At 43.9% G+C, this 23,525-nt stretch overlaps 1 protein-coding gene across 9 annotated transcripts in view; it reads left to right on the top strand.

The window, feature by feature from the left end:
- DGKG (diacylglycerol kinase gamma) overlaps positions 1-20,820 on the top strand; it is a 206,759-nt gene extending 185,939 nt beyond the window's left edge. For 4 of the 9 annotated variants that reach the window (XR_005984253.1, XR_005984252.1, XR_005984259.1 and 1 more), the window contains 3 exons: positions 7,282-9,618; positions 19,473-19,615; positions 19,717-20,818. Coding sequence is in view for 1 of the 9 variants with exons in the window: in XM_041731892.1 (XP_041587826.1) it covers positions 7,282-7,380 (99 nt within the window). In the remaining 8 variants the exon portion in view is untranslated. Of the gene's footprint in view, positions 1-7,281; positions 15,031-19,472; positions 19,616-19,716 lie in introns of those variants that run through there. The other 5 variants (XR_005984257.1, XR_005984256.1, XR_005984255.1 and 2 more) reach the window with 5 other exon arrangements.
- Positions 20,821-23,525: the final 2,705 nt, after the last annotated feature.

Here is a 23,525-nt window from a genome sequence, read left to right on the forward strand (position 1 = left end):
CAAGCAAAATTCAATCACTTGGAGATTTTTAAATTATCCTAAAGAACAGTAGACTCAAAAGGAGTTCAAAACCACCACCATAGATTTCCAAAATTATATTATTTCCAAAAATAATAAAAATCAGAAGGTTCTCATGCAAAAGCTGTAGAATGTAGCCTGAACTATATTTGGAAGTAAATTCAAAGTGACATATACTTCTATCATTTAAAAAGAAAAAACATGTAATGAATAATTGCAAAATTAGAAGAACAACAGTAAAACAAACTCAAGAGAAGCAGAAGGAAGAAAATAATAAGGATAAAAGTAGAAATTACATAATTAGAAAGCAGGAAAATTGACAGCTACTTCTTTAAACTAATAAGGACAAAAGTAGGAATTACATAATTAGAAAGCAGGAAAATTGACAACTACTTCTTTAAACATGTGAAATATTTGAAAGTCTAATTTTAAAAAGAGAAAAATAGATCAGAGATATTAACATATAAAATAATAAAATATAAATATAAATGTGATGGCTTCATTTTAATATATGACATATTTAATATATAATCATCTTGATTCTGATAAACTTGAAACACCTCATGAAAATTCTAGGTAACCACTAATGAAGGAGAAAATGTGTTCAAAGAATTACATCCAAAATGATCTTAAAACAGAGGGTCTTACTAGGAGTCCTTCCATACTATGAGGAAATAAATATTCCTGTAAACTGTTCCACATTATAAACAAAAGAGAAAGGCACCTGATCCATTTCATGAAATTAGGACAGATACAAAACCTGAACAAACATTGTGATTTTTATTTTTTTAGGATTTTATTTATTTTAGAAAGAAAGAGAGCATGACTAGGGGAAGGGGTAGAAGGAGAGGGAGAGAGAGAATCTCAAGGAGACTTCATGCTGAGTGTGGAGCCCGATGTGGGGCTTGATCTCAAGACCCTGAGATCATGACCTGAGCTGAAACCAAGAGTCAGATGCTTAATGGACTGAGCTACCCAAGTGCCCCAAAATTGTGATTTTTAAAGAAAAAACTCTTAGGAAACTAAAACCAGAAAAATACTCCCCCAAGATAATAAAGAATATTTATTATCTTAAACCAATAATGAATATTTTACTTAATGGTAAAACACTAGAAGAATTCTCATTAAAATCCTGGACAAGACATGGACACTAATACTGTTTTGAAGTTTTAGCCAATGCAACATAAATGACACAGAAAAGAAATGTAATATTTGGAAGAGTCAAAACTGTCATTATTTGCAGATATGATGATTATGTATATAGGAAGCTAATAGAATCAAGTGAAAAACCCCAAAGACTAAATTATTTCAGTGAAGCTCTATAAAAAGATAGACAAAAGTTAATACAGCTTTTGTATATCCCAGTACTAACTAGTCAGAAGAATATAATAGAAAAAAATTAAAATATCATAATAATAATAACCAAAACCAAAATATTAAACTGAATTGTGAAGAAAAGATGAAAACTAATAAGACTTAATCTTAATCAGTATATATATATATATATATATATATATATATATATATATATATATCTGAATTTTAAAACATCCATGTTTCTAAACAGGGATCCCAAACAAAATCCCCAACATAATTATTTTTTTTTAGCTTGACAAAACAATGCAGTAGCTAAAGTGTTTTATGAAACAGCTATGAGGAAGGACATCCCACAAGGTATTAAATTAGTTATAGAGCCACAATAATTGACATGATATTGAATGGATAAATCAGTAGTACAGAAGAGAGCCCTAAGAAACTGTAGTATACATAAAATTTATTTTAAAAAGAAGAAAGAAAGATCATAAATTAATTTGTAAAGAATGAACTGTTTAACATATAGTATCCAAGAAATTGCCTGTTTGGGAAAATATTATTATATATTGAAACTTCTGACTTCAAACTATACTCCAAAAACAAGACCAGAAAAACTCCAGTTTGGTTAAAATTTAGTACTACCGAGGGGAAGCTTGGATGACTCTAGTCACACTGTGAGCATGGACTTTCTGAGAACTTGACCATTAGCACATTTAAAATTCTGCAAGTCAAAAATCAATGTAGACATTTTAAAGGACAAGGACAAGATGTTTGCAATAACTGTCTCCAAGAACAGGTTCATTCCCATAATGTCAAAAGAGCTCTTAGAAACCAAGAGGGGGAGGATGCCTGGGTGGCTCAGCAGTTTAGTGCCTGCCTTTGGCCCAGGGCGTGACCCCGGAGTCCCGGGATGGAGTCCCACGTTGGGCTCCCTGCATGGAGCCTGCTTCTCCCTCTGCCTGTGTCTCTGCCTCTTTCTCTCTCTGTCTCTCGTGAATAAATAAAATCTTAAAAAAAAAAAGAAAAGAAACCAAGATGGGATGCTAACAGTGCAATAATGAGCAGACAGTTCACAGAAGTAATACCATGGGCTACCAAAGCTGTGAAATAATATCATAAGTTAAGAAAAAAGGGGGAAAGACTTTCAAATAGAAATAGTGAGAAAAACCATGCCATGTTTCACTCATCAAATATCACAATTTGTTTTCTTTTTAAGATAGTATTCATTATGGTGGAGATGTGTTGAGGCCAACCCATACCAGGAGTAAGATAAGAATATAAACCAGAGGGGCACCTGGGTGACTCATTCGGTTGAGCTTCTCAGTCTTGATTTTGGCTTTGGTTATGACCTCAGGTTATGATCTCGGGGTCGTGAGATCCAGTCAAACGTGGGGCTCTGGGCTCAGCAGGAAGTCTATTTGGGATTCTTTCCCTCTGCCCCCTCCCAACTTGTGTATGGGCACACATGCACCCTCTCCCTCAAATAAATATATAAATCTTAAAAAATTATATATATATATATATATATATATATATATATATATATATATACCAGAAAGCCATTCTGGAAAACACTGGTAGCCATGTATCAAGAAGAGCCTTACAAATATTAATATACATTGACCCAGTTCATTTCCTTTGACCCTTAAAATTGTGTTCATTATACTTTTTGGAATTTGTTTTAAGTAAAATAGAGGTTGTCAGTGGGCAAAAATGGGGGGGGGGAAGCCTAACATTTAAGGAATGGGTTAAGTAAGCTACGTGAGATTCATCAAATAGAATAATTTTTAGCCATTGAAAAATGTTAATGAATACCTAATGACATCAGAAATGCTTATGAAATAATACTAAATGAAAACAGATTTAGAGGCTGATTTCAGTATATATTTTTTTAAGATTTTATTTTATTTATTCATGAGAGAGAGAGAGAGAGAGGCAGCGACACAGGCAGAGGAAGAAACAGGCTCCATGCGGGGAGCCTGACGTGGGACTCCATCCTGGGTCTCCAGGATCAGGCCCTGGGCTAAAGGCGACGCTAAACTGCTGATCCACCCAGGCTGCCCCTGATTTCAGTATATTAAAAACATATAAGCATACAAATAAACTGAAAAAAACCATACCCAAAAATTAACAGCAATTACCTCTAGGTGATTTTTTTCCCACATTTTCTGAATTCTCAAAAGTGAGCATACGTTTGTTTATGCACATAAATATATGTATATAAAATACATATTATTAAGAAAACTTGTCTTGTGCTTGCAGCAGGGTAAGATGACCTCTCATGTTTTATCATCAGGTAGGCAGCATGTAATCTGAGCCTTAAAATTTAAAATATTCCCCCGTAGATATGATCTCAAAGTGAAAAGGGATTCTGGTTATCTAGTTAGTGATTCTCAAACTTAAGTGTGTGTCCAAATAACCTGGAAGGCTTTTAAAATATGGATTGCTGGATTTCTAGTTCAGTAATTCTGGGTGCCTGAGAATTTGCATTTCTGACAAGTTCCTAGGAGATGCTGATGCTGCTGGTGTAGGGACCACACTTGGAGAATCAATAATCTAGTTGAACTTCCTGACTTCTCAATATAGCCCAGACTTCTCCTCCACTACTAGCAAAACCTAATTGTCCAGCTACATTTGAAAGCCTCTGATGACGAGAAACCCTCTTGTGAAGCAGGGCATCCTAAGAACTTAGAGGACCATTAACAGCTAAGACCTGAAAGATTGTGCAAGCCCCCTCGCATCTCCCCTAGCTTCTCTTTAAGCAGGAGATACTCCATAAATGATTTGAGATGGGTCCACACTTACTGGTATTGGCCATTTTGCGGGGTGTCGTCTGAATCATCGGCCCAGAGGGGGCAACATGCAAGAAGGAGTCCCGCAGTTTATTGCATCTCTTGAAGTAATAAAAGTGTGTTGATTTGCAGGAAATGGCCCCCAAAACAAAGTCAACACCCAGCACTAGTAAAATTTTAAAATTTACTCCACTTTAAAGGGGAAATTACATACTGCAATGGTTTTGTGAATTTTGAGCTATCACACAACAGCCTACTGTATGGTTCTCTCCCTAATACAGTAGAGAACTAAGATAATGAGGCTGCTGTACTTAGTGCTTGTCAGATGTTGTAAATCTCATGAAAGGTTTTTAAGAAAATTGTAAAGACTTTAGTTAATTGCCTGACCAGCCCGATTAGCAGAGAAATTTGAGTTCTAACTACAGAGATATGGGATGCTGTCTTTCCATCGGGGATTGAAAAGGCAAGCTTCACAATGTCCACCTACCTCCTGCAATGGACTCTGAACTACTTAGCCCACTAGCCTCTCCCAAATGAGGGAGAAGAGAATAAAAGACTGACACCGCTTTGACTCAAAATGAGAGTCTGGTCTCCCACTTCAGTGCATGTACGTACAGTGAACTCTCAGTTACCTATGGCACTGGAATCCGCAAGCCACATCAAAATCTCATGTTAGCCAGGATCTCCAAACTCCTACCCCATCAAGACCTTTGTCAAAACTGCTGAAAAGCCAAATGGGAGGGATCTGAGTTTCACTTCCTCCTCTTTGCCCTGGAGGTGCTAACAAGCAAATAAATTGCTCAGCTAGAGAAAGAAAAAGGAGAAGTAAGGGTCTTCCATCATCTAAAAAAATGGGCTCTATCAGCGGGAAATGTAGGCAGTGCATCAGCTGCCACTGTCTGCCCCAAACATAGCCATCTCCACTGCCAGGACATTCTCTCTCTCTCTCTCTCTCTCTCTCTCTCTGTCTGTCTCTCCCCCCCCCCCCCCCTCCTGGGTTGTGCTCATCTGTCAGTACTTCCAGGCCATGCTCTGTCAAAGGGAGGTACGCTGGGTCAGGGAGGAGCGTGGTGAATAAGACCGAGTTCTTCCGGCATAGGGGGCTCTGGTGCTCAGGAATGAGAAAGGCTTGCCACAACACAAGGACATGTGCCACAAGTCACTCTGATCAGTTGGGGCTAAATTACATGCCACAGACAAGTTGTGTCAGAGTCCCTAGGCTTTGCCTCACTTCCACGAATTCTGGAATAAACATAATAAAGCCCATAACACTAAATGGTACTTGATGTATTCTTGGTTTGCTCTTCTGGGGCCTACCCCAAAACAGAAAGATGACCTCCCCTCCTGGAGCTCCTGTGGGGTGAAAACCAACGTTAAAAGTCATCTGCAGCTTCTGTCACCCAAGTTATGCTAATTCTCCACAACGTCTTTTGGTTTCATCCTTGTCTTTCCATATCCTGGGGACTTATAAACCTGGCTCGCAGTAGTACCCTTTTAGCCAGAGTCTTCCCTACTCCAGCTTGCCCTGACAACAGCTGTGGAGTAATTTCCCTGGAACTCTTCTCTTCATCATGGTGTTATTCTGCAGCTTAAAAGTTATGGTGCTTCCTCATTACCTCACGTTAAACCCAGCCTCTGCCACATCCCCTTTAAAGCCCTAGACCAACTGCCCCACCTGCCTCCCTGACCTCATCGCTCATTCTGTGCCTCACACTCAACCAGGTCATACATGGCCCTTCCACCCAGTGCCTTTCCTTTCTCTTTTCACCAATACATGTCCTTCCCTTTCTTTCAGAGCTTAAAACTCTTCCTTAATTTCTCCACTCAGACTCTTCTCCTTCCTTACCTAACTTCTTTTTGATACCACTTGGTCTATCCTTGCATTAATTTAAACTTGTTGATGGGTCTCTGTCTTCAAGAGTTTTTCTGTGTTCTCTGTGGCCACACTGACATTTCCAATAATGCAGAAACCATGAGAATGAGCTCATGGATTGCTTCTTTGACATACATCTTTCTCCTTCACCTCCACTGTAAGATAACAATTATTTAACTAACTGTTGCATCCCATTTTAGAGTTTACAGCGGGCTTTCACTGACAGTCTCCCATTTGAACTTCACAACAACTTTGTGAGGAAAACAGGACAAATGTTATTATCCTCATTTTACAGTTCAGCAAGCATGGCTTTGAAGGTTAAATGATTCGTCCAGAGTCTCAGAGAAAAGAAGCAGGAGATCGGAGACCCAAACCTAGGCCCTTGATACCTAAGTGCCTCTTGTTCCCACATCATCTTCCTACTCTGGACATGTGTCACACTTGATAAATGCTGATGGACTGATAATGCAGATTAGTGACGTGCAGTGTCATCAGGCCACATTGAAATAGTGATTTAGCGTTCTGGAGCCATGCCCTGAGGATAAGGTTGGGAAGAAAGGCAAAAATGAGAATTCACCAGTGCCTTTCACTTCCAACTGACTTAAAGTCTGTAGGAGAAAAAAACTCATAGACCCTAAAATTAAAAAAAGAAGAAGCTTTCAAAAAGAAAGTTGGTTTTTTTCCTGGAAAGCTAAGAAAAGAGGAAACACCTAAGGGACTCACTTGAAACTTTCCACAAGATGTGGCTTGGGTCAGATGTTGGACTGAAGGCTCTAGGTTGACTTTGAGTTGACTGGCTGATGTCTCTGCTATGCCTAGACAAGAGTGGCCAGGAGCCCTGGAAGCTCACAATCCAAAGAACTGGACTCCAGCCCTCCCTGTGTGACCTTAGGCTAATCCGAGGCTCAACAGACCCTTGGGTCTCCATTCCTTTATCTGTCCTGCAGAGGGGTCGAATGAGATGGCTCCTGAGGTCTGCTCTGGCTGTGACATTTTGAGAATCTATGAATAGCAAGGACACAAGACAGGTGCGAGCTGATCACCACGTGGGAAGCTCACACCTGTCTCTCCCCAGTGTTTCCGCCCCTCACTTCCAGCAGTGCCAAACTCCAGGCCCAGTGAGGGTCCAGTTGCCAATTTTGAAGCTGTTCAAGGACAGTCGTCCTTCTGCATGGGGCTCCTTCCAACCCGAAGCTGGCCCGCCTTCCTCCCTCTACAACTCCCTCTCTCATAGGTTAGTGGGATCTGCATGCCACTAATTCACTTATGCCTCTTTGCTTTTAGATTAAAATTACTCACAAGAATCAAGCGCCTATGATGACGGGGCCTCCCCAGAAGAGCAGCTTCTTTTCACTGAGGAGGAAGAGCCGTTCAAAAGACTAAATAATGTACCAAACGCCAGTTAAACCAAGAGAGAAAACAAGAGACTATAACACACACACACACACACACACACACACACACACATGCACACACACGCACACACATGCACACTCATCTCTAACCGGTGGAAGCAAAGCCACCCATCAGGAAGAAATCTTCATCTTGCTGTACATTCTGTCTACTTCAACAATGGGCACACCCCAGCAGAGCCAGTACCAATGAAAATTTTGAATGGACTTAGGCCCTGCCAGGGTGTGGTTGGCTCATATGGCAACCTCCACATTCCCAGAAGGCCCTGAGACTGAAGGAGAAATCCCCCTCTCTTCCCACCAGTCCTGTAAGTTCCCTCATGGACGCTCACAAGAAGCAGGCTGCAGGTTTCCTGCCTGGTGAGATCGGATGTGGCCAGGGAAAAGAGCTCCCATTCCAGAGAATTTACACAAAGGTCCCTCTGTACAGAGACAAACGGCCTCCAACTCTCAGAGCATAGCCCTTGGCAGGGCTCAGCAAGCGCACGTTGGTTTCTTAGTTGTCCTTCAAGCAGCAGCGTCTCCCTGAACTTGCTGAGGAGGCAGAAAGGCTGTGGAAAGCTGTGTTTCCATTCTTGGTTCTCCACACTGTCAGTGGGCACTTGTTATTTTCCCAAAGTCTTCTTCTGGTGGCTGTGTGTTTGTTTAGAGACGGCTCCAAGAGCCCCCAGAGCTGCCTGCACAGCACACCTTAGATGTGGTATTTATTTTCTTAGTTCTGTGAACACCTGGGAGGGAAAGCAGAGAAACTGGGATTTATTTTTCAAATTGGTGTCATAATATTGTGTAAAAAGGGAAGAAAAAAAAACCACCCCCAGTTTCTTTCTTTTTCAAGCCAAAGCGTGTTTCCTGTTTGAGTTCCAAGCCCTGGTGGCAGACTATTCCTGAAGGCAGAGAAGATGAGAAGGAAGGGCCTCTTGCTGAGAAGACCAGGAGACAAACCATCAGGTGGTTCCCACCTGCCTCTTTGCACCTACTACTCCCAAAGTGTGACCTGAGGGCCCTTCTGATGGTCTTATGTGTGTGTGTACATATATGTAGCATATATATTTATATATACATGTATATATAAATATTTATTTACTGATGGACTTTTCCTGATTTGGGAAAAAAAAATATGTAGAATAGGAACAGAAAGTGGGAAAGAAAAAGAAGGTTCTTACTCCCCCATTCCACCATTTCATTGTCAAGACACATTTCCCCATGGTGATCATGAGATTTAAGGGAAATGAAAGTAACTTCTTATTGTAAAGAGACTGAGAATTCCTATTCTGGATTCTCAAAAGAGCCGTGAAAGATATACTGGACAGAATTTACTCTCTCATTTGCCAGATAGAGACGATGAGTCTCAGAAAAGTTAGGAGACCTGTCCATGGCATCTTACCTAATGTGGTTTGGGAATAGGTGCCATTAAGAGGATATTTATTAGAAAAAAGAACCCACGCGTCTTACAATAGGGTCATTTCTGGTCACTGAGAAATTGTTCCATTCGAATCCAGGTTTCCAGGGAAGAATGAATGTGTAGCACATGTGTGGATGGGACAGGCCCACACAAGAAAATGAGGGCCTCATGATGCTTCCAGAGATTCTTTCTGGCCTGAACTGGTAAGAAGTTGGTCGGGGTTGAAGGCACTAGGCAGATCACCAGATTAAACTCTCCACATGTCAACTCATCATGGTCATCATGGCCGCTTAGCTTGGAAACACCTCTGGCTGCAGGGATGACCTCAGTGGAGACTCACAAGGACCAAGGCACATTCTGCAAGGTGCTGCCACCCAGCACCTGGAGGGGTCTCGGCAGAGCCCAGTGGGCTTTATGCAGCTGGTGCCAGCATTACCCTCCTTTCCCAAGGGCAAGTCTGTGTAGAGCTTCATTAGTAGGCAGAAACATTTGCCTTGGCACCTTTGCTCCATTGGACCTCCATCCCCTCTGAGATTTCTTGAAAGGAAACTTGGGCCCACTCGACATTACTCCACTGAGCCCTCTCTAATCTTGCACTGAGTCAGGAGCTTTGCACAAGGAAGGTAAATTAAGATTGTGTGTACACATTGATCCTGACTCTGAAGGAAGCAGTCATCTAGGACCATCCTGCTGGACCTAACGGTGCGAAACCGATGGGTGAGGGGAAATCCAGGCCACCTGAAGAATGTCCTGAATGATGAGATCCTTGGTGATGGGACGGACCAACAAGCTCCAGAATAACAACAGGTACTATCTTGGAAGCCACTTGATTTTGAAACAAAGGCAGGTTCAGATTTGAGGTCACTGGTTCTGAGACATTGACAGAAGTTTTGGCATGTGTTTTGACCCCGATTGCCCAAGATTGAGGCTCTTGAGATGTGACCCTATGCCCAGGTGAAACTGAGTCTCAGAGATCCACAAGGCAGAGTGGCCGCTGCCTGTTCTAGTCTGGTGCATAGGACTTGCAGTGTTGCTTGAGAGACATAGCCCTAGAGCCACTGAGTATAACAAAGCAGTGGAATTGCACTTCCAATTTGGTAACCTCAGTAAGTCTAGTGTTGTTGTGTAGTGTGATAATTGCAACTCATTCCTTAGCTCCTGTGACCAGGAGAGTCTTCTTCCTCTAGAGTACCTCACCATAGTGGGCCTTCCAGCAATTTCAGAGGTTGATGGAGAAGGTATTAATTTCCCAATCTTAATAATGAGACAGTGAGGCTTAATGAGGGTTCGAGGACTTCCCAAAGTCCACACAGTTAGGCAATCAGAGCAGAATCCCATCCCTTAGTTACCCTTCATCCTATTCTGATTGTGACCGTGCCACAGACATGTTCTCACCTGCCCCCACGGTTCTACCCCACCAGCAATAAAAATAATTAAAAACAGAAAATCTTCAATACGCTGTGTTGTCCCTGGACTATTGAGCTGAGAGTTGCATCTCATTATGGCTTGGTCTTTGTGGATTTCCTCCAGTGAGTTGAGAATGGAGATAGGCTTAGTAGAATGATTATATTTCAGGTCAGAGACCAGCTCCTCTCAAGATAGTTCTTTCCACAGATGGAAAAGATATGTTAAAATTGCCAAATAAATTAGGAAATACTTGGCAGAATCTGGAAGAGCCTCCAGACTGGCGTTACATAACATGCATATACATTATACATATGCACATTATATAAGGTGACATAGTACTTAATGTGCTGTATATATTATGCAAATTACATATTTGTGAGTAATCATGATAAATATAGAGACCCACTAATCACTTTTTTACACATACTCAGTGACAGATTAGGAAGTTACTTTGCCAGAGAGTCTTAAAACTTACTCTCTCCTGCTGCTTTGGTTCCAATTCCTGACAAAAATAATTGCATCAACTTTTCCCATCTCTAGCCCCCTCTCCTCTTGGCCAAAACCCTCTGTTACCTCCTGTCCCAGCTAGGCTGTACCTTCCGTGGAACACACCACAATTGGGTCCATAAAAATAGAATCATGGGAATGGGAAGGATCTAGACTTCCAGATTCCCCTATGTCCCAGGCCTACACCTCAACATTCCCAGGCAAGTGGGTGCCTAATGTTAATATCAAAGGGAGAGAGGAAGGGAAGGAGGAAGAGTCTACCAACCCTCCGAGGAAGGAAACTTCATAGTGCTCCTTAGCCACCAGTTCCAGGATCCAACAATAACCAATCAGGAAGTTATTTCAAATGTCTAAGTCCCCACAGCATATCTGAGACCATAATTTCCTAAGATGTGTTTCACAAAATGTTAGTAGTCATAAAATGCTACATGAAAACAGAGTTCTGTGATCAAGTACTAGCTCCCTTTCTAGGAGAGACATTGAAAGGCTTAACTCAGAATTCGACTTAAAGAATCAGTGTCTTTTATTTGTCTGTCAACATCTGTAGATTAGCAACACTGCCTTATGCCCACCATTTCTTCTTTTTGTTCTCAGTGGAGATAGGAACACGCAAGTAAACGTCTTCAGCAATAATATTCCAAAAAGTACTTCTCTAGGACAAGGAGTCTCCATTCTTAGGACACTCTTTAATTTCTTCTATGTGACTGTTTAACTATTTTTAATGTTCCCCTCTACATGTCTTCAAGCAAGAATCAAGGATCTGGACTCTCTGCTTCCTCGGGGGTCGGGGGAAGGGACTAGAATACGTGATAGCTGCCAGGGTTCAGACTTAATCTGTGTAGCTCCAGAGAACAGAACCAGGTCTGAACAGCACAGTTAGAGAGAGGTTGATTTTTATTCAATTTAATGACTGCTTTTGGAACTGGCCAAATATGGAAGAGGCTGTCTTCTGGGGGAATGAAAAGTTACCCACTCTTACAGGATGAGCCTCGACCTGGTTGGGTGGGGAACAAGCAATGATAGATCTACCTTGTCCAAGAAGCTGTTGAAATAATTCAGAATCTGTTACTTTCTTTTGAATAGCATACCTCAGTGTCCCTTGTTTTCTGAAAGAATGAAAATGACTCCCAGAGAGATTTCTGGATCAGTGGGTACTAGACAATTAGACCCCATCTAATACATGGCAGGATTGACCAGAATCAATCATTGATATCCTCTGAGGACAGCTAGTGGTGGTGATCTCCCCTCAGTAGCTTGGAGAGTTAAAGGAATGAGGTACAGTATTCAGACCAAAAGAGTTTCTGCCTTTCTGTCAGGGTCCATATTGACAGTGTGGAACTCATCTAGTCACAAACATCAGACCTGCAGCTGACTTGTGATAACATGGAAAAAGAAACCATCACGCATTTCAAATATTAATCAAGTTTTAGATAAAACAAGAGAGCAGAATTGTCTAGAATTTCCCATGGAGCCATTGTTTGTATCTCACCTTGATGTCCTATCATGTTAGAGTACATCTTTCAACTTTCTACTATAGAGAGAAAACAGGAAAAGGAGAGAGGAAAGGGAATTCCCATTTATTGCTTACTGGATACAAGGCACCATGTCAAGGTCTTTTCATGCGGTATCCCATTAATCCTCAGAACAGCCTATGATACAGGCATTGTACTTATGTCACAGATAAAGGAATTAGTGCATAGAAAAGTGAAGTACCTTGTCCAAGGTCAAACAGATCGTAAGTAGTAACAGCGAACACTTGACATGGATCTGTCTCACCAAAATGTATGCTTTTTCTACTAGACTTTAGTGCTTTTAACATTCTTGTCTGTTTCCAACCCTACCATCATTCTGGGTGAGATTACACAGCATTGGCAAATGGATCTATCAGGTCCACCTCTGTTTAGCCATCTCATCATGTTCCTACTGAAGAACTTCCAGTGCTTGTTCACAGTTAAAGTCAACAGACTCCTTGGACAGCTGGAACCCCAAACCTCAACTTTGAAATCAAATTGGCAGCCAAAACCTCATCTTCAATGTTTCAGATTCTAGCTGAATGGGAGTCATTCCCCCGGGCTACCTAATAGATTTTCTGTTCAACTCTGTGAGTGGGAGAGCAGCAAGCAGCCTTCTCAGATATAAATGCCACGGTCAACGGTGCCTGGCCTGCATGGGGAAGGAGGGCTGGGGTTGTTGAAGGGAGCCTCCCCGCAAGAAGGCTCTGCATGTGATCCTCATTAGTGATAGGCGTGGGCTGGGCCATCTGTATTCCACGGGAGAACAGAATGGCAGGCTGCCTTTCAGATGCCAAGAGAAGCTATCTAATGGGAAGATCCAGAGAGCTCAAAAAGCAGACAGGCATCTCTCCTCACGGGAATCTCTGTGGGAAACCAGGGACACAGAAAACCAAGGGTTTGGGGAAATTAATGGCTCAACTTGCTGGGCACCCACCCTGGCTACCACTTCATTCTTTATGCCCGTGGTGCAGGCAAGTGTAGCCCTGCAGCCTCATTTGCTAGCTGAACTCTCTTAGATGGAGCCCACAATGAACCGATGTTATCCTGAAATCTGTGGCCACAATGGCAGGTGCATTAGAGCAAGGCACCAGAGTTTTCAGTTAAGCCTTCGAGCCTCCCAAGGGTCAGGAAACACTGCAGCTAGGAGAGACCATGTGATTGGATACTCAAGGCAGATTCTAGAGAAATAATCAGAAAACATGAGGACAACTCTAAATGCTCCAAATTAGGAAAATGCAAGTTGGACACAAAGAAGAGAACATAGAACCCAGCATCATGCATGTAGTAGGTAATGAATAAATATTTGTTAAATGAATGAATAGCTAAAGTGGGTATCTGTCCTTCTGTCCTGGAATGAGTAGGGGAAGGGGAGGTAGAGGCGATGAAAGCTTTTTAACTAACAACTCAGGAACTTGAAACCACAGGATATAGAGGGAGCTCATGGGGGCCTCTAACTACCCAGACATCTGTTGAATGATGGACACAGCTAAATATGGATCATCAGAGGGCTTTCTAGGTCACATGGAGGGCAGTTTCATGATTCAGAAAATATGAAATTCAACTTGGATAGAAAGACAGAAATATTTGCAATCTACTTCTTAGCCATCAGGTCAGAATGGGCAAAAGAATAAAAAGGCAGCACAGAAGTAGAGTTACAACACAGTAAGAGATCGGCATAATAAGGTACAGATTCAAGAGATGAAAAGACATGGAGAACTGGATTTTTTTTTTTAGCAGATTTATTTGGGCAAGGGAGCTGAGCACTGTAGTTCAAAAATGAAAGAAAAGACAAGTCTTTTTTATTTTTAAGCAGCTTAAAGTTGAGTTAATGTAATATGGATGTGTCCAGGCATTAATGAAACTGTTAGTAAATAACTATCATTTATTGTGTGGTCCAAAACCTATTACTTTTATGACCACCGTTAAACCTCACAGGAAACCTTATGAAGTTGGCAGTATACAGTTCCCTACCTGACAAACAAGGAAACTGAGAAAAAGAGCAGATCTCACAGCGGCAGATCCAGGATTCAGATCTATCAGAATTTGCCTTCAAAGCCACGCCTGTACCCACAGTGCCATTGTGGATTCCTCTGAGCTTCAGGCACAGTGGCAGGCCTTATTACCCCCAATCGATCCCATGTGCACAACTCCCTGACTTCCTTCTCGAAGTGGAAACCCAAGTCCACAAAGCTGGAGAGGTAAACAGCACTCATCCGGAGGACCGTAGAGGCCCATTGAGAAGGAGCCCATCTGGGCTGCAGAAGGCACACGCACACCTTACCCTCCCCTTTTCTAAGGCCCTCTCCCCAAGGTGCCAGCTGGGCCTCGTTTTAGGACCTCACTCAGATGGCAGGCAGTCAACCATAGACAGCTGGCAAAGACTTCACCTGATTAGGGTGTTCACATAATATGAAAGATCTGTCTTAAAGGATACAGAGACCATATTAAGGATGAGGAGCAAGTGAAATGAGGTCAGGTAGTCAAACATCAGAATTCAGCAAAGGATACATAAAGGTGGAACAGAGATCCGAAACATCCTTTTAAAAATCTGTTGGATAAATCTGAATTTGGGATAAAAAGACTGCTTCTAGAATGATGCAAAAAAATTTTTGAACTTTTTCCTTTCCCCAAAAAACACAAAAAATCTTTTTAAAAATGGAATCTTAGCAAGAATTACAAGGTGAGGAATCATAAAATGGTAATTTATTTTTTTCCTTAGGACAAAAGGAAACGAATTTCTAAACCTCACAATATAAATGACAATCCAGAAAAAGACTCCAGGAAGTGTGTGTTTTTTGTTGAGGGAATAAATATCAGTACTTTCAAAGTAATTAATGAACTTTTTTGGTCTTTTTAATTTATTTTTTAAAGATTTTGTTTATTTGAGAGAGCATGGGTGGGGAGGAGCAGAGGGAGATGAGAAGCAGGCTCCTCGCTGAGCAGAGAGCCTCATGGGGCACTTGATCCCAGGACTCCAGGATCATGACCTGAGCTGAAGGCAGACACTTAACCAACTGAGCCACCAGGCACCCTTCTTTTTTTTTTTTTTTTTTTGAGAAAACTGATACTGATTGGTTACCAGAAAATGGCATGATCTTCAAGAAAAGAAAAATTTTCCTGGTGAATATTTCCTCTCTCTCCAACCTCTTTGAGGCAAAAGGATTGAGAACTAACTAGGTCTTTTGACTCAGAGGAACATACATCCATTGAAGGTGTTAATAATAGAGGATATCATTAAATTGCTATTTGGGGTTTGTTATCATCATACTCTCCTACCACCAGGCATGAAGGTAATGATAATAAGCCTAAAAGGATTAAGTAATCTCTACCTCCCTCCCTCTCTCTGTCAGCCTCCAAAAGCTTCCCACCATGGCCAGCCAGGTTAAATACACTTCCTTGAATTAGAATATCTGGGAATAATGTTTTTATTATGGAAATTTTCAAACACACAGAAAAGTAGACCCACGAGTATAATGAGAACACATATACCTATCACTTTGATTCAACAATTATCATTTTGCCATATTTGAATCTTTTTTTTTTTTTTTTACTGAAGGTATTTTAAATTACAGATGTAATTTAATGACGTCTCACACCAAAATACTTACACACATATCATTATAGGGGATCTTTCCCTATGTGTGAAAGGCTGTGTACATCAAACACAGTGCTGTTGGAAGATGTCCAGGTGCTCTGGTACACTCAGTCATTCCTCAATCACAAATAGAAGTTAATCAGGACATTACTCTAACACTAATGAGGAGAAAGTTCTGGGTGGAACCCAAGGAAGGTCTTAGCTGTATTCAGAACGTTCCTGATTGATCTAGAGAGAGGGAAGTAAATAGTACATTAAATAAATTCTCAAAAGATATGAAGTAGAGAAGTGTTACAAGCATTAATGGTGCCAGAGAGAAAACACAAAGCATTTGCAGGAGGTAGAAATTTATCTAAACAGTGCATGTTCTTATTTTTTAATAAAAATTATTTAAAACATTGGTAATTACAGAAAGACCAGGCACAGTATTATTTGGGACAGGCAAAAGAGTGAAACATTATATCTGCAGATTCATTTAATCATATACAAGACAGCTATGGTTATTGCCCCCACCACGTGATGAACATGGTGCTAGACTTGGCGGGGGTAAGCTGCTGAGATGGACAGACAGGTCTTCCCCCTCCACTGGGGCATAATTGAACTGGAAGTGCATTAACTCCTGAGAGAACGTCTGAGAAACTTGGTTGAGAAGCCTCAGCTCACTTATTCAGGGCAAGATACCGTTTTTGATAGGCAAAGATAACATTCCACTTGCTCTTTGCTTAGCTTCTGGGGTCAGGGCAAGCTAATGTTCTGGGCAACATCTGCAGATGTTCTGGGCAAGATAGTGGGCAAGGTGGTTCAGTAGTTTGCTTACAAAAGTCTGATGGTTCAGTGGTTCTGCCAAACGAGAGAAGCAGGCAAAATGAGTGACAGCAGCTTCCAGAATGTTCAACCTGTCTCAGTCAATAAGTTTCCTATTCAAAACAGCCTGGGTGGTAGCAACAACCAGAAACCAAGGCCTAATATACTCAGTCTCTGGCTGGTGGACCTAACTGAGCACCCATCTGGCTTTCCACCATGCCAGGAGGAAAAGCTTCCTTATCCATACTCCCAGTGCTCATCTACATCTGTTTGACTTAGGAAACACCCCACCCCTTCCCCCACACCATGGGGGTCATAGAAACAAACACCATCATCTCTTTTCGTGACATTGCTGCCATAAGGAATGCAAGTCTATGTTGGCTGACTCGGCGATGATAATTGTTTTCATCCTCCTGAGAGTAGGACCGTGTTTTCTTCCCAGAGCGCCCCCTCTTTGGAAGAACACAGTCTCTCTTCGGCTCCCTCCTCCAGCCTAACCCCTGGCCCTGAAGCCCAGGATCTGCTGATGGGCGAGAAAACACATGAGCTCACTGGAGCTTATATAAGAGCTCTTGGCAGGCCTCCCCGGGAGCATGCTCGCATTTGCCTTGCCTAGGCAATGTGATTTTTCTCTCCTCTATCTCCTCAGAACAGAGAGGCCTATTTGTACTACTGTTCATTAGTCGTTTTGGAGCAGGGAGAAGGAAGCACAGTGTTCCCTCCTATATCCCAATGATTCAATTTGGCACAACTATCCTGAGGGGGAGAAATAGTATCTAAAAGATAGAATTCACCTGCGTGTGTTGAGCACCTTCACACTGGCACTGGTCTTTCTCTCAGCTCTTTTCCATGAGCAGGCCATACGGCTTTGGTCACTCCAGAGGAGCACGGAGGGCCATTAGGGCCAAAGCCTCCTTGACATGTCAGAGGACTCCCACTCGGATATCCCTTCCAAGATGTTTGTGAACAAGGTCGAGGGAAGAAAGACACAAAATAAATGGACACCTCCCTATTCCTTCAAAGCAAAAAAAAAAAAAAAAAAAAAAAAAAACCAACACATTTAGGGAGATCTTTCAGGTGTTCTCATTGGCAGGAAGTTGTTGAACCTGCCTCCCAATGACTTAGTGAAGACTCCCATCCTCTCCCAGACCCCATTGTCTTGAGGGAGGAAAGAAACTTCTGGAAATTTTGGGGGGACTGCACTCTGGAAACTCAAAGAGAAGTGAGGAGAGAAGGAAGGAAAGAGAAGGCCTGGAACCCAACCTCCAAAATCAGTGGATGTTTTACATAGCTCCCGAGAGAAGAAAGGATTCAGTTCTTCTCCTGCCCCTGAGGGAAGAGAGGAGGGGGAGGAGCCATGGGCCCTTGGCCGAGATGGGCTCCACTCTGCCATCCTGGTGGCTCCAGGCCTGGGCACTTTGGGGCAGTGCCACACAAGATAGAGGGGCTCAGCCTGTTCCTTCCCATTCTCCTTCCTGAGCTTCACAGGCCGAGACCCCAGGGCGCTGCCTACCCACAGGCAGGTGGGGAGATGCACGCTTCTCCCCCTACTCCTCTCCCGGGGCCAACGCTGCTTCCCACCTCACACCAAGGAGCAGTAGGGAGACTTGGACTAGTGTCCAATTATGCCTCAGCTTTCCCACCCACCAGATGGGGCTGGAGAGGGTGGTTTGTACATTTGTTCGTTTACCCACCAATAAATACTGTGTTATTAACCAACGTCTATTTGCCAGGCACTGGATCCTAACGTCTTACCATGTTTCAACGTGGTTCTCTTGCTTTTTCTCCAGCATTTCCCATCACATTCTGCTTTTCCTAATCTCCACCCACCCCCAATACCTGCTTTTTCCACTTTCTTTCTTTCTTTTATTCTCATGGTATTTCTCTTCCTTTTTCTCCCATGATTCTATTTTTAGAGCTTTCAAATACATAAAATCAGAGGATCACAGGGATCTGAAAGGGACATTTGCCCACTTTGTTATCTCTGGGCAAGTCTGTGCTGAAAAGGCTCAGGAAAGATCAGAGAACATAGTCCAGAGTCCAATTTCAGGATGTATCTGAGTGTCTCGCAACTTTTCCCATCAAGAAATTATCTCCAGTGTCTAACTGAAACCCCTCTGTTCAATACTACTCTCCTTTATCTCTTTACCTTTTGAGTCACATCTTAGGCATAGAGCACCTTTGTGGGTATAGAACCTTTGGGGAGTTTAATGCAAAACAATATAGCTGAACATCCCAGTCCAGAAGGTATTAGCTTCAGTATGAAAACAACAGAATCAGGAGCAAAGAAGGGACCAGAGGGACCAGAGGCCCTGGCAGTGAAGTGGGTTTGACTTCTATGAAATCAACAAAACAGAATAAGCAATAACCCACAAGCATAATCCTACTGGAGTCACAATTTCTGATTGACTACCTCATTTAATACAAAAAGTCCATTGAGCAAGGAGTTCTGGAATCAGCCCCCTATTGTTGGAAAGGCCCTTCCTTAGATGTCATCGAGTTCAGCCTGGCACGCTGAGTTGGAAGCCAGCGTAGCACAAAATCAGTGGTTTGTTGATTGTAGTTGAGTTACAAATGGTGGTCATTCAGCTTTGGTTCCAAGGCGACCACATACAGAATTCCTCTCCAAAGTTATTTTTCCAAGCCTCTGGGGAGGAGGCAAGCCAGGTCTACACTTGGACAGGGCCTGATGCTCTAAATATTGCCTTTTTTGATCTGTGTGAACCTGCCAAGGTGGCTCACAGTCCTGATAGAGGCAATGTGCCTGCCTAGTGAGTAGGTTACCTGACAAGGAGGCAAACCTACACCGTTTTCTCTCTTGCTTTCTTCTTCAGATGGCAAGAGGCAGGAGATCCAACTAGAGAGAAGAGGGTCCTGCAGCAAGTTGCTGAGCCAGCTTATAGCACAGCTGCCCTCTTGCACAGAATGGGAAGAAGTAACCTTTTGTGCCTCTCTGTGCCATCATCCTCAATACTCGGTAGATATCTCTGAGAAAGTGTTGTTGTTAGCAAGTAATCATAATCCCAAAGAAGCCACTGCTAAAGGTCCTGATGGATGTTTTTCTCCCTCTCTCTGCAGAAAACAAGTAAGACCCTTCTATCTTGGAGAAGTCTGGCAACTGTTCCACAGAGGCTGCAGGGGAAGGGAGCCATTCCATGTGCCAGGATGATATGAGGGATGAAACCCTGCCTGGGAAACCAGAGCAACATGGGGAGTGGGGCTACCGTCCTATCTCAGCCACAGGGCCTTGGACATGTCCTTTAGCCTTCTGGGACCTCTCTTTCTCTATCAGATAAGGGGGCTCTAAGGACTTTCCCTCTTCCATGATCTTGCCTTTACCTGGAGTACATGCTGCGGCCATTGGAGAGGGGGCATGGTCCTCATTCCACCAGGCCCAAGGCTTCCCCCAGCCCTGCTACCCTGGAGGGCTACTCCTGCTCCTTAAAGAATCTGCCCTTCCCTCTCAAGGATAGATCATGCTCAGAAATCAGCTGATTTGGGGGACCAACCTGAAAAAAAACCCTCCAGAGAAGCTCTTGGATAAGCCCTCCACCGTTACACACACACACACACACACACACACACACACACACACACACATATACTCGATCCCTGGAGTGTAAACATTTTCCCTTCTGTGTATCAAACCTATTTTACCTTTCTCATTGCCAGGATGTTAGGGGAGAGTTCATTCCCACCAGTGGAAAAGCACCGTGTCCTTTTAGAGCACTTAGCCAAACCTTGGTGTTTGGGGGTGACCCTGGGCATAGGTTGAAGCTGACGGTCCCAGTGCACCTCAACTGCAGCCTGTGAGTGCAGACTGAGGCAGTGACTAGTTGCCAGGGTCCAGATCCTTCGCTCCTTGCTCGCCCAGTCCCAGTGCCTCCTCTACCCGTAGACACGCTACTCCACAATGGTGGTTGCCTGCACCAGCCTGCCCGTCTGCCTGCACCGAGTGCCCTGGCCTTGTTCTGTAACGTACCGTGTGTGTGTGTGTGTGTGTGTGTGTGTGTGTGTGTGTGTGTGTCCTGACACTATGGTTTACTACAAATAAAAATGACAGCGGATGGCTGACCTCTGACCTCCTGGTGGTTTCTTTTCAAGCCATCACTGGAAAAATCTGGATTGTGTGATCAGCCGCAGAGCACTAGAGACGAGCCTGCGCCTCTAGACTATGCTGTAGCCTTGTCACAGGTGCCCATGGCCTGGGGGCCCGCTGAAGAATGGAAATTCTCTGTTGCCACTTCCCTGTTGTTGGAGGACGGGGACAGGAAGCCAAAATTACTATTCAATAAGCCTTTACTGAACAGTTCGTAGATATCATTTCATAGATACCATTTCGTTGATATCTGAAAACTCCCCTATGACGTGATTAGCATTTTCTAGATAAGGAAACAAAGGCCCTGGGGCGCCTGGGTGGCTCAGTCGGTTAAGCGCGTGCCTTCAGATCGGGTCCTGAGCCCAGGGGCCTGGGATCCAGCCTCGTGTTGGGCTCCCTCCTCAGCATGGAGTCTGCTTCTCCCTCTCCCTCCGCCCCTCCCCACACTTGTGCTTGCTCTCAAATAAATGAGATCTTAAAAAAAAAAAAAAGAAACAAAGGCTCAGAAATGATAATTAACTTGCTCAACAAGTAACATAATAAGTAACCCAGCTCTTTTCTCCTATTCCAATATTCTTGTTCTTCCCTCTAAACCAGCATTTCTCTAGGGTGGCGGGGGAGGGGGCATAGACTGCTCACATCAGAAATACCTGATGTCCAAATTCTCACGGTCTCTGAGAGTAGGACCCTCAAATCCGGTATGTTAGAAGCCGGGTTGGCACATAGATCCTTGCGCCCACCACACCGCACCCTGCTGGGGGGTGCGGTGCAGGACCACCCTGGGAGGACAGAGACAAGCCCGGGCTTCAGAACAACTCAGAATTGGAGCCTGTGGAAGAGCATCGTTAAACAGAAGAGACCCGGAGGCTAAATGTGTCTGGGAAGAAGCGAGGCTGTGGACTTCACATCAGAGTTGGCTGGCCCCTCGCCCCAGAACGTAGACTCCAAGAACAAGCCCGTCAGCTAGTCTCCAGGCTGAGCTGTTGGGAGCCAAGGGTTCAAAGTCACACCCAGGTGGGGCTGGGCAGGGAGCTGTGGGCTCAACCCGGCAGCCTCCAGGACAGGGGCCTCCACTGGTGCGACAGCCTCCAGAGGAGGCCATGGGTGCGTTGAGGCTGCTTGTGGCCTCTGCTGCCTTTTCAGTTCCCATCGCCCTGCCCAGCCTGGCCCAACTGGCCAGTCCCCAGACCCGAAGAGCCATCATCATTGCCTCTCCAGGTTCTTCCTGCCACAACTGGCCGACCATGTTCCAAAAGACCCAGAGCTCATGCCTTGAAGTCTGTCTTCTCCAGGTCCCTGCTGTCATCATCAGGGCTGGGCAAGGACTCTGGCCTCAGAGAACCTCACCAAAAATGTTACTCTTACCCATTCTCTGCCACCACCACCCCCACCCCCACCTTCCACCTGGATCTGCCGAGTTTTATTTTGTGCCTTAAGAGTCTAGGTGGAGGTTTCTGAAATGATGGTGGGGATGTTTGAGGTGGGGCGCTGTGAGACAGGTGCATAATTGGTGCTGGGGGCAGGGCAAAATACTGGAAATAGCTCCAGGGCAGCTCAACTGGGGACATTTGGCTAGTTCTCACCCGCCCTGCTTGCTGCCACACTAACTATGTGGGGGGGGGGGGGATATTTTCCTTAAGGAAATGGCTTTTCTGGAGTCAAGAAATCAAGAAAAACACCTCCTGTACAGAATGTGATGCAACCAAATCAGCAAAACATTTAAACTGTGAATGCAGAAAGTGGTCTAGGATACAGAGCTCTTATAGTTAGAATTCTCTCCAATCTCTGTAGCTAGGGAAAGAATTGGATAAACAAGGAAAATTCTGGTCCATTCAAGAACAAAGGGCCTTAGCAGTTGTGTTTGCATTTTAAACAATAGCGGAGAATAAGCGACTTGCTATAGCATTTACAAGATTTTCTAACACACGTGCCCATGTTCCTGCTCCTTCCTCCACTTAACAGGTTACTGTGTGCCTTTAAAAGTAACAAAACTGCCTTTGTTTCTCAATGTTTTCCCTCCTCCTTTCCATTAAAGCACACTATTAATTATTGCAGAAGTATTTCTGAGTCTAAAACCTTCATGCCATTCCCAGACGGAGCGGAAAAGTCAAAGACAGCCAACGTGGCAAAGAAGATCAGAAAGAGAGCTCGGAGAGAGGAGCAGGAGAAGTGCTGGTCTCAGAAGGGAGGGCTGGTGGAGGACCTCTCAGCAGGAGGGAGACTGGCATGCCACCCCCTCCCCCGGCCCCCCCACCCTGGCCCTTGCCCGGCCACCTCTGCCTGCAGACTTCTGTTGATGGGCAGCCCACCACCTTTCCAGGGAAGCTCTCCAGGAGAAGTTCTCTGAGCCTTACTTAGGCTCCCATTGCACCCAGGTTTGTGTCCTATCCATTGGGTCCCCGGCTTGGCCACCAGCACCCCAAAATACATCTCACCTCTGCTGCAGGACCACGTGCAGGTATCTGAGAACAGTGACCTAGTCCTAAACTCTTTTTTCCTTCCCCCTCCAGACTAAACACCCCCTGAATCCTTCAATCATCTCTTATGTATCATGACTCTCAGACCCTGAGCTGTTCTTACAACTCTCTCTGGAATAGCAACAGTTTGCCAAGGTCCCTCTTAAAATGCAATTCCCAAAACCGAACACAGCACAGTGCCCCCCAAATGAGTGGACAAGTGCGGGGCCACATCCCTCCCTCTGGACTCTGCACTCGCGTTCCTTGGCAGCCGTGCGGCTCTGCTAATGTATCCCGCTCTCCCAGCTGGCATCTCCTCCTCCCCTGAATGC

Source organism: Vulpes lagopus, chromosome 17 (genome assembly GCF_018345385.1).
Source record: "Vulpes lagopus strain Blue_001 chromosome 17, ASM1834538v1, whole genome shotgun sequence".
Taxonomy (NCBI): domain Eukaryota; kingdom Metazoa; phylum Chordata; class Mammalia; order Carnivora; family Canidae; genus Vulpes; species Vulpes lagopus.